Genomic DNA, 12,219 nt, shown 5'->3' on the forward strand with positions numbered 1-12,219 from the left:
TGAACACGCTCGTCCGAAATTGACCTTACTGTTCAGGAGCCGGGAAAAGCTGGGTTACAATTCCTCTAAAGGCTGCAATGACAGCCATATTGGTTGTCACTGGTGTTAGCGAACTTGTGTTTTAAGTTCAGTGTCTAAAGTTCGGGTTATCGAGAACCGCATTATGGATTCTGAATTCCGTTATGGTCCGTGGTAGCGGAATCCATAATGCGATTCTTCGATAACCCGAACTTTGGACACCAAACTTAAAACACAAGTTTGCTTAACACTAGTTGTCACCCAACTTTCCCCAAAACAGATAATTACAACCAAATTCTGAAAATGTGTATCTTAATTAATTACAGCCTTCTTTTATTCTTAGAAAAACAATAATTCCTGGTTGCTATGTATCTCTATGGGCTTCACATCATTTCCTCCACCATGGCTGCTCCTTCCTGCCCCCCCCTCCACCCCGGGGTTACTACACAGACTTCCTCCCGGAGAACTTCAAGAAAGCAGCCACACTTTCCCCGACGGCCGGAGAACTTGTGTGCAGTATGGAAGGCCTGTGACAAGGGTGAAGCCGGGGGCGCGGGTGATGTAACATCCAGAGGGACGAGCCTCCGGAGGCGGGACCGCCCACAACTACAGGACGGGGCCTCGGGCCTCAACGGACGAAGGGAACGGATCATATGGAGACCGCGCCCGGGGTAAAGCCTCTGTTTCTGTTAGTGCTTGTGAACCACATGTCATGGATGGCTGCGACTGAGTTTTTATATCGTTTCCATATTATTGTCTGGCATGGCGTCCTGGGACTTGTAGTTCCACAACATAGTGAATGCTCTGAATTACCATTGTTTTGCCCATACAATATCGATTGCATTTCTATTCAGTTTTGTCATATAAATGCATTAAATAATAATATTATCATAAAAAGTGGGCGAGGCTTTGAAGTTTCGGTGAGCGCAATTTTATTGAAGTTTTTCTGAATCTTTTTCTACTATGAGTCGATTGTAAAAATGGCAGAGAGTTCGCCTTGTAGATAAATATGGCGCCCGGCGCACATTTGTGTGTTGTGCCAGTCTTCATAAATAGTGTTGAGCGAACTTGTGTTTTAAGTTCGGCGTCTAAAGTTCGGGTTCAGGTTATCGAAGAATCGCGTTATGGATTCCGCTAGCACTTGGTCTGGGGTAGCGGAATCCATAACGCAATTCTTCGATAACCTGATCCCGAACTTTAGACGCCGAACTTAAAACACAAGTTCGCTCAACACTATTCATAAAGGGTAAACCTTCGCACAAAGCATGAAAGGTGCAGCGGCGCTTCTCAGAGCGATTTGCCTCGGCTCTGTTCTGCTTTCGCAGTGTACGGAGAACGGATCCTAATCCTATGGATCAGCAGAGCTGGCGCGAGGAGAAAGGTGTGGAACGCTCTTAAAATAGCCGCTGCAGCATTTAAACGCACATTCGCTAAATTGCATTGCTTTGCCGTACTGTTGTACGCCATGGGATCTCTTCGTATCCCAACTGTCGTATTTTATGTGGGTGCCGCGGAGCCCTGGCCTTTTAGAGGGTGTGTCACTAGAAGAAGCTTGCTCTAAGGCCTCCTGCACACGAACGTGTGCTGCGGACTGCAAATTGTGGTCCGCAATGTACGGGCACCGACAGTGGGCCAGCCGCATGCGGATCGTGACCCCGTTCGCGATCCGTCCGCTCCGCAAAAAAGATAGAACTTGCTCTATCTTCTTGCGGAACAGAACACCACAGAAGCACTCCGTAGTGCTTCCGTGGGGTTCCGTTCCGCATCTCCGGATTTGCGGACCCATTCAAGTCAATAGGTCCGCATCCGTGATGTGGAATGCACATGGAACGGGGCCCGCATATGCGGTCCGCAATACGGCAACGGGACACTACGTTTGTGTGCAGAAGGGCCAGTTGACACTGAAATCCACACTTTTTTTTTTTTTAATCGTGTGGTTTTTGACGTGTGGTTTTTGAGGTGGGTGCTCAATACACAGAAAATGGAAAAAAAAAAAACACATGAAGAAAAACGGAAGTTACTCCGTGTGCATTCTGTGTCCGTTCCGCAAAAAAATAGAAAATGTCCTATTGCCATTACAGACAAGGATAGGACTGTTCTATTAGGGGCCAGCTGCTCCGTTCCGTAATGCACACGGACATCATCTGTATTTTTTTTTGCCGATCCATGTTTTGCGGACCGCCAAATACATACGGTCGTGTGCATGAGCCCTTACATGGAGCTGTTTTTTTGTGCTTCACCATTCATTTCAACAAGAGATTCAGCGCTGATGGGGCACGCCGCTTCATTTAAAAAAAAAAATAATCAAGTGCTGCTTGCCATTGAAATGAATCGGAGGCTGTTTTGAGGTGTTTTTTTTTTTTTTTTAGAGCTGATTTTGAGGCAGAAACGCTCCAAAATCAGCACAAAAAAACTCAGTGTTAACTGGCCCTAAGGGTATATTTACATCTAGCAGATACGATGCAGATTTTCTTTCGTGGAATAGTGTGCAAAAAATCCGTAGCCGTAAAAGTGCATGAGGTTTTTGAAATTCACATCTAAATGCAGTGGGAAAAAAAATTCGGCAGCACAAACTGACGTGTGGTGCAGCTTTCAAGGGTACTTGCACACGTTGCAGATTATGTGTAGGTTTTCTGTGTAGATTTTTGTGCAGAAAAAAAAACGCAGTGTAATACAGCACCAGCCAAGTGAATGAGATTTTCTAAATCTCACGTGCACATTGCGTATTTTGTAAGCGCGGAAATTGACATGGTGTGCAGATTTTAAAATCCGCAGCATATCAGTTGTTGTGCAAATCATTCATGTACAGTGGTTTTCCCTTGTTAAAGGGGTCCTCTCCCTTCAGCAAATGGCATTTATTATGTAGAGAAAGTTATTACAAGGCGTTTACTAATGTATTGTGATTGTCCATATTGCTTCCTTTGCTGGCTGGATTCATTTTTCCATCACTTTACACACTGCTCGTTTTCATGGTTATGACGACCCTGCAATCCAGCAGAGGTGGTCGTGCTTGCTCAATATAGGAAAAAATCACTGGCCTATGTGCGCTCCCATGGTCCAGGTCACCAGAGAGGTCGGTGCTTTTTCCTATATTGTGCAAGCACGACCACCACTGCTGGATTACAGGGTGGTCGGAACCATGGACATGAGCAGTGTATAATGTGATGGAAAAATGAATCAAGTCAGCAAAAGAAGCAATTTAGACAATCACAGTACATTAGTAAGTGCCTGTATTGTCCAAGATTTTAAAAGAAAACAAAAATGGCTGCTTTTTTCCAGAACAGCGCCACACATGTCCATGGGTTGGGTCTGGTATTGCAGCTCAGCTCCATTGCTGTGAATGGGGCAGAGCTGCAATACCACACTCACAATACATTACTAAGTGCCTTGTATTAAAGGGGTTGTCCGTGCTTTTACTATTGATGACCTATCCTCAGGATAGCCGGCACCCCCGCTGATCAGCTGTAAGAGAAGATGGCGTGCACAGTGCTCACATGCCGTCTCTCTTCCAGTCCACTGCTGCTGTCTATGGCAAAGACCACTGGTGCCGGATATCGGACCCCCTCCGATCTGATATTGATGATCTATCCGGAGGATCAATAGTAAAAGCTCAGACAACCCCTATAACGTTCTCTACATGATAAATGCCGTCCGCAGTCAGACAGCCTCTTACCATAAACCGTAAATCTGCAATAAACAAAAAGCACAATAAATAGTGCAGATTTATGTGCTGTTTTTATTTCATTTTGCTGCAGATTTTCTGCATATTAATACGCAACTTGTTCCAGTAGCCTAAGGCTGGGTTCACACCTGAGCGTTTTACAGCGCGTTCAAACGCGCTGTAAAACGCTCAACACATGAAAACCAATGCTTCCCTATGGGAATGGTTCTCACCTGGGTGTTTTACAGCGCGTACGATCGCGCTGTAAAACGCCCGACGCATAATCAAGTACTTGAGCTTCTTTGGGGCGTTTTGACGCGCGTTTGTGGCCATAGGACACTGCAGTCAATCACACAAACGCGCGTCAAACGCGCGTTTACTATTACAAAAAACGCGCGGAAAACGCGCGTTTGAGAAACGCTCAGGTGTGAACCCAGCCTTAGGGCACTTTCACATTAGCGTTTTTGTTTTCCGGTATTGAGTCCGTCACAGGAGCTCAATACCGGAAGAAAACTGATCAGTTTTATTCCTAATGCATTCTGAATGGAGAGCGATCCGTTCAGGATGCATCAGTTCAGTCCCTCTTACGTTTTTTGGACGGAGAAAATACAGCAGCATGCTGCAGCTTTCTCTCCGGCCAAAAATACTGAACACTTGGATCTGGCATTAATTTACATTGAAGTGTATTAGGCTACTTTCACACTAGCGTTCGGGGCTCCGCTTGTGAGTTCCGTTCAAAGGCTCTCACAAGCGGCCCTGAACGCTTCCGTCCAGCCCTAATGCATTCTGAGTGGATGCGGATCCGCTCAGAATGCATCAGTCTGGCGGCGTTCAGCCTCCGCTCCGCTCAGCAGGCGGACACCCGAACCGTGCGGAGGCGTGCGGATCCGTCTAGACTTACAATGTAAGTCAATGGGGACGGATCCGTTTGAATATGACACCCTATGGCTCAATCTTCAAACGGATCCGTCCCCCATTGACACTTAGAGTTTTTTTTACAATATAATGCAGACGGATCCGTTCTGAACGCAAGTGTGAAAGTAGCCTAAGTGCCGGCATTAAGTGTTCTGGCAAAACAGATCTGGCAGACCTTTAAAAATGCAACGAAAATTAATACCGGATCTGTTTTTCCGGATGACACCGGAGAGACGGATCCGGTATTTCAATGCATTTATCAGACGGATCCGTCTAACAAATGCCATCCACTTGTGTCCGGATTTCCGGATGCCGCAGGTAGTTCCGCCGACGGAACTGTCTGTCTGAGTCCTCTGCCGCAAGTGTGAAAGTAGCCTATGCAGCCTGTCTGTTTTTGCGCTGCGGATTTTATCCTCTGTCAACCATTTATGGCATATCCTGCGTTGAAGGTGGAACTGGCCCTTTAAATACCCGGTGAAAAGCTTCTGGTCTGGGCTCAGTGTAGTGGAGTAACATCAAAGTTTACACAGTTGTTTTCCTTGCTTTTATCTGCAGCGTAGTGCAATAGTCCCCTCCATGGAAACGGCTTCAGCAACAGAGTGTGTGGCGTCCTGTCTGCGATAAGCAGCAGTGTGACCCTGTGCTAACACCGTGGACATGTGGATGATCCCTGCCTCCTTCACAAATCTCGTCGTCTTCCTTCCAGTAAGTGCATTTCTTATTAAGGTTTGGAGAGTCCTGCAGAAGGGATGGAGGGACGGGGGTCCCCTGTTCTAGTGATCGGTGAGGGTCCTAGGCTCATGCACACAAACATATATTTTCATTCCATGTCCGTTCCATTTTTTTTGTCGGGGGGGGGGGGGGGGGGACCGTATGCGGAACCATTCATTTCAATGGGTCCGCAAAAAAAAAAAAAAAAAGTTACTCCGCGTGCATTCCGTTTCCGTATGTCCGTATTTCCGTTCCGCAAAAAAATTAAACATATCCTATTATTGTCTGCATTATGGACAAGGATAGGGCTGTTCTATTAGGGGCCAGCTGTTCCGTTCTGCAAAATACGGCATGCACACAGACGTCATCCGTAAGTTTTGCGTATCAGTTTTTTGCGAACTGCAAAATACATACGGTCGTGTGCATGAGCCCTTACTGTTTTAGATCAGGGATCTGCCACCTCCGGCTCCTCAGATGTTCGGAAACTACAACTCCCAGAATGCTCCGTTCCTTTCCATGGGAGTTATACGAACCGCCGAGTAAGGCCTCATGCACACAACCACATGTATTTTGCGAGCTGTAAAAAATACAGATGACGCCCGTGTGTTTTGCAGAACGGAACAGTTGGCCCTAATGGAACAGTCCTATCCTTGTCCGTAATGCGGACAATATGCGGACGTGTTCTATTTTTAAAAATTTTTTTTTGCTGAATGGACGGAATACTTCCGCATACGGTCCACAAAAGAAAAAGACCCCTATTATAGGTCAGTGGTATGTAATAAATATATCCCTATAAAGGGTGTATGCTACAGTCGTTATACCCCATTAGCAGGTGGCCCCAGATCTCCCCTTTTGAAGTGAATAGAGCGGTGGTCACTCATGTGCACCGCTGCTTCATTCTCTTATGGGACTCCGGAACCTCCGATTTTGTGTTCGCTGGGGGTCACAGTGTTGGTGGTGGGAAAACACCTTTAAGGTTTGCGATATACAACTAGAAACCCCTTTTAAGAGGGCAGCTACGTTTTTGTATATACATCACACGCCATCCAGAATGGTATCCGGAAGGGAGGAGTAATACTTGTGGATCGTATTCTAGTGAAATGGAAGTCTAGTATAGAAAACCCATTCTCAAACGCCCCTTTAGGAGATACCGATTTATCGAGACACTCCCAGGATTGTATTGTGTGTAAGGCCTCATGCACACTGCCACAAATTGCGGATCTGCTAAACACGGATCCCAGCCAAGTGCATGCCACCATTTATCAAAAATGTCCTACCCTTGTCCTCAATACGGACAAGAATAAGACATGCTCTATCTGTTTTGTGGGGTCACGGAACATGCGGACAGCACGCAGTGTGGGCTGTCTTTTCCCCGCTCACACCACTTTTCCAAAGAGGGCTTGGCGTGGGCAGGGAAGTGGGCGTCCGGCAGGCCTGGCTCATTTATCATTTTCCATGCCGGTTTTTAGCGCGGAAAATGGCTTAAATCTACGCCGGCATAGAGTAAAGCCTGTCGCACGGACCGCCAGATGAAGCTCCAAACTTACTTAGAAGCCTGCACCGCTACGTGACTTTGGTGCTTCCTCAGGCAGCGCAGAGGGACTTGAGACCGGACTATCTTAAAGGGGTCTTCTCATCTGAAACAAAGGGGGCATATCCTAGTGATATGCCCCCTTTGTTTCAGATGAGAAAACCCCTTTAAGATGGTCCGGTCTCAAGTTTGTCTGATAGGTGTGGGTCCCACCGATATCTCCTAAACGGAGCCCCGAAAGTGGTGGACGCGTACTGCACACGCGCAGCTGCCCTCAATTCATTTCTATGGGGCCGCCGAAAATAGCCGCACTCTGGCTTAGCTATTTCTGTCGGGCCCATAGAAGTGAATTGGAGCGGTGGCCCGTTATGTGCAGTGTGCACCGATTCACTGGGGAGAGTGTTTGGTGGTGGCCAGGCTAGAGTCCTCCAGCCACCACTTTGGACCGCTCTGTTCTCGATATAGGTGCGGGTTCCAGCGGTGGGACCCGCTCCTATCGGACAAAGGGGGCACATCCTATTGATATGCCCCCATTGTCTGAGATGAGAGAACCGCTTTAATAAATGTCCCCCTTAGTGCTTAATTGGTATATTTTCACATGACCCCTGATGAGACGCTCCGGATCCCACAGCGTGCGCGAGTAACGGAGGGTGCCTCTTAAAGCAGACGCAAAAGAGTAGGACGTGTGTTAGGGTAATCCACCATCTAAACGCCAACAATAGCTTTCCATTGACTTCATTGAGACAAACATCACCTTGTGCACGCTGATCTCAAATCCGCTTCAGAAGTCATGGGGGAAGGGCTAATATAACTATGGGTGTGTTATTTTTATTTTATTTATTTATTTTTTGGGATCTTGCAGTTTTGACAGCATTTCCACATCACAGTTTTTTATGGTGCAGATTTTAGCTGTGTGAACCTAGCCTAAGGCCTCTTGCACACGACCGTATGGCTTTTTCATTATTTTGCGGTCCTCAAAAAACAGATACGCAAAAAATACGGATGAGGTCAGTGTGCATTCTGTTTTTTTTTGCAGAACGGAACAGCTGGCCCCTGATAGAACAGTCCTATCCTTGTCCGTTATGCGGACAATAATAGGACATGTTCTATCTTTGAACAGAAATACAGAAACGGAAGGCATACGGAGTACCTTCCGTTTTTATTGCGTATCCATTTAAATGAATGGTTCCGTATACGGAAGGCAAAAAATGGAACATAAACGGAGAAAAAATACGTTTATTTGCAAGAGGCCTTAGGGTCCATTCACATGTCCGTATGTGTTTTGTGGATCCGCAAAACACGGACACCGGCAATGTGTGTTCCGCATCGCCAGCACTCATAGAAAATGCCTTTTCTTGTCTGCAATTGGGGACAAGTATAGGGCACGTTCTATTTATTTATTTTTTTTCGGCTCCCGAAGTGCGGATGGCACATTCTGGCCCTATTGAAAATAAATGGTTCCGCACCTGTTCTGCAAAGTTGCGGAACGGATGCGGACCTGTTTGCGGACGTGTGACAGGACCCTTACACTGATGGATCTTTAACTTCAGTGGGAACTCTGCAATGCTTCATTTCTCCTGTGGTGGCGCTGCAGGGATATTGACCACTTTCTGCTAGGTTTCCTTATAGTCGATCGCTGATTGTCGCTGCAGAATCCTGCGATTACATATTTTTAAATTTTTTTTCCTTAGTTTCTTTCAGTGAAAGGGTTGGGGGTGAAAATGGATTGTAAAATCAGTCGGTATTGGGAGTCTGTTTTACCACAAATATGTCGCCTGTACGCCAATGGCAGGGAAGAGGTCACTGCCGTAGATTTTGTTCTTCAAACTGGCCGTCGTGGAAGCGAATTGCTCGTCATTGTAAGATCAGCGGCAGACATAATTTGTCCTAAGCAGGAAAGTCCTTGAAAAGATTTTTGAAATGCATCCCATAGCTTCGAGTACTCATTAATACAGTTTCCACTGAATAAAATGGCACTTCACTTAAGTGCTGTTATATATATGTCATTATCAGTAAATGCAAGATTTATGACTCGCCTGCCTATTACTGGATTATATGGGAAGTTTTCCTGAGAATGCTCTGACATTGCGGACGGCGGTTTTGATGGAACGCTTCCCCCCTGTATATTAATATTAATATCCCTTTATTTGTCTTTAATATTTCAATGATAAAGCAGATAGGCACAAAGGCTGCAATTTGTCATCACAAGGCGAATTGTTGCCCGACAGCCATTCAGCATATTTGTAGTTGTTGGAAAGATCCAGATAGGTTAGAAGCTGTATACTGCACTGGTGTGCCCGGGAAAAATCCATAATCGGCACCTTTGGGACATGGTTACCTGCTAGGGATTTTTTGCAGTCTTACCTGCTCCATTACAGGGGATGTCTAAGTTCAACAAATGGCATTTATCATGTACACAAAGTTAATACCAGGCACTACTAATGTATTGTGATTGTCTATATCGCTTCCTTTTCTGGTTTGATTCATTTTTCCATCACGTTATACACAACTCTGTTCCAGGGGTTACGACCACCTTGCAATTCAGCAGCAGTGGTCGTGCGCTTGCCTATGCGCACTCCCACGACCCCAGCCACCAGAGAGGCCTACACTTTTTCCTATATGTGCAAGCAGGACCACTGCTGCTGGATTGCAGGGTGGTCCTAGCCCCTGGAAACGAGCAGTGTATAATGTGATGAGGCCATGCTGCCGTTCACACCGCCGACGGTTTAAAGCTGCAACTGCACCAAAAGGGGACACATCCCTTCTTGGCTTGGTGTTCGGGCAGACTACACTAGAAGCCGCCGCAGGTGTCTACTGGCGGTTTAGCTCCATTCGGTGGGGCTGAAGTGGGAACAGGGCCACTGCATTTAAAGTGAAAATTGCAGCGGTTCCTGGTGCGGAATAAGCAGCATATTTTGCAGAGGCAAAATCCGCCATGTGAACATACCCTTAGTGCACGATCAGTAAATGCAGCTTTGTCTATTAGTATCTGAAGCTTTAGCTTCTGCTGCTTTCCTCTTTCATGCTTTACACTGCAACTCTGCTTCTTCAGAATGGCTGAAGCCCGAACTGAAGTCAATGTCTGGAGAAACTGTAAGGGCTCATTCAACCCTCAATTTTGTGGAACGGATGCGGACCCGTTCATTTCAACGAAACCACAAAAAAAAGGCTGACTACAAACTGTGTGCTGTCCAGATCTGTACGTTCGTTCTGCAAAAAAAGATAGAACATGCCCTATTCTTGTCCGTTTTTTGCTTACAAGCATAGGTATTTCTATCTTGGGGCTGTCCGGAAATGTGGACTGCACCCAGCCGGTATCTGTGTTTTGCGGACCGCAAAAACGTATACGGTTGTCTCAATGAGCCGAAAATAGAAGAAATTTGGCAGCGAGGGATCTTGATTCAGTCTCCGGAATGGCGAATAGGGCACTGGAGCTAAGTAAGGGTATGTTCACACGTAGCGATTAAACCTGGCGTGCATTTTACCTGCAGTAGAAATTCTAAACGGGCTAGGCTGGGGCCCCTCAATGACCTCCATAAAAAGGCATACTGCTGGTCACTAAGGGGTTAAGGGATCGTTGTCATTCAAATCAAATTTTCATATTTGCTACAAAATTGAGACTGTTCTGCGTATTTTGAAAATCGCATTGAAAGGATCTCTCAGCCTTTGACTTATTCATCAATGAGATTTTTTACAGGATTCCTCCTTGTATTGTTTTTCTTCGTTAAGACATGATCTCATCCCTTTTATGGTGTCAAATGTCTAAAGTTTTTTTATTTTTTTTATTTTTCTTTGTTTTTTTATTTATTTTCCCGTTAAGCTTGCCACTTAGAATCGTCAAACCTGACAAAACGCTTGTCGCAATAGAAGTCAGATCCTAATTGTTGTACAAAGCAATGTAATCATTTGTAATTGAATCGTCAGAAATGCAAATGTTATCTGCCTGACATTTTCTACCAGTCCCGCGTCTTTCTTAATTATCTTTATTAAAGTCTGGAAGCTTTACAAAGGGAAAGCTTTACAATTAAACCCCAGTTTGTTACACGGCATGACATTTACCTGTAATCGCCTTTTCTCCTAGACCTTGATGTTTAATTATTGTTTTTTGTGCCCCCTCTAGGGATTTGTCGGATAACGCGTGTTTGAACGGTGACCCAGCTACGGGCGGAGAATGCAGAAACAGGTTAGAAAGGGCTCCGCTGCTACTTCTTGTTTGTCTAATGACAGAAGGCATTATGTAAAGAGAGGCCAAGTGAACCGTTTTTGTGTTACGGAGGAGATGGACTGGAATATATATTTTTTTTTTATTCTTATTATATTTTGTGTTTCCGCCAAAAGGTTTACTGCCCCAGATCTCTGCGCACTAAAGAAAGTAGTCGGCTCAATTAGACTTTAATTAACAGTAAGTGGTTTTATTGTAGAATAAATAGTTACAAGAATAGGTGCAAACAGTAACATCTGACTAAACCCTCACACTGATGTTAGAAATGAGACTTTAGCCAGTATGTCCTTATATTAAGGACATACCTGAGCCCGTGCACCACGCCAAGGTTTCTCAAGTGGCACGGGACCTAATGCTAAACCTACCTGTACTGTATGGGTAGTGCCAGGAGGCAGTGGGCAAATTTACAGCAGCGTAAGGTCTGACTCACAGCAAACGGCTCCCTCCAGTGTGACTAACCACACATACAATGGGAGGAGGCTTAGGCCTCTTTCTCACGGGCGTTGCGGATTGGGGCCGGATGCGTTCAGGGAAAATGGTGCGATTTTTGACACTAAAACAAGTCAGTTTTCACTGCAATTGCGTTACATGTTTGTTTGTTTTTTTTGTTTTTTTTCCACGCGGGTGCAAAACATTGTAATGCGTTTTGCGCGTGAAAAAAATCGGCATGTTTGGTACCCAGACCCGAACCCAGACTTCTTCATAGACGTTCGGGTTTGGGTTAGGTGTTGTGTAGATTGTATTATTTTACCTTATAATACAGAATGCATAGTACAATAGCGCTGGAGGGGTTAAAAAATAAATAAAAAATTAACTCACCTTAATCCACTTGTTCGCGCAGCCGGCATCTCTCCGGTCTTCTCCTTTGAGGAATAGGACCTTTGATGACGTCATTATGCTCATCACATGGTCCGTCACATGATATTTTACCATGGTGAGGGATCATGTGACGGACCATGTGATGAGTGTAGTGACGTCATCGAAGGTCCTATTCCTCAAAGAAGAAGACAGAAGAGATGCCGGCTGCGCGAACAAGTGGATTAAGGTGAGTTAATTTTTTATTTATTTTTTTAACCCCTCCAGCGCTATTGTATTATATATTCTGTATTTAGAATGCGATTATTTTCCCTTATAACCATGTTATAAGGGAAAATAATAATG

The 12,219-nt window shown here is 45.4% G+C and overlaps 1 protein-coding gene across 2 annotated transcripts in view; it reads left to right on the plus strand.

Annotated features, from left to right (window-relative positions):
- The first annotated feature begins 447 nt into the window (after positions 1–447).
- The window catches only part of SPATA6 (spermatogenesis associated 6), a 67,765-nt gene continuing 55,993 nt past the window's right edge, over positions 448–12,219 (plus strand). The window contains exons 1-3 of one of the 2 annotated variants that reach the window (XM_044301296.1): positions 448–689; positions 5,150–5,299; positions 10,957–11,019. In XM_044301296.1, the coding sequence (XP_044157231.1) occupies positions 11,008–11,019 (12 nt within the window). In that variant the 5' untranslated portion in view covers positions 448–689; positions 5,150–5,299; positions 10,957–11,007. The remainder of the gene's footprint in view (positions 690–5,149; positions 5,300–10,956; positions 11,020–12,219) is intronic. The other variant, XM_044301297.1, reaches the window with a different exon arrangement.

Source organism: Bufo gargarizans, chromosome 7 (assembly GCF_014858855.1).
Source record: "Bufo gargarizans isolate SCDJY-AF-19 chromosome 7, ASM1485885v1, whole genome shotgun sequence".
Lineage (NCBI taxonomy): Eukaryota > Metazoa > Chordata > Amphibia > Anura > Bufonidae > Bufo > Bufo gargarizans.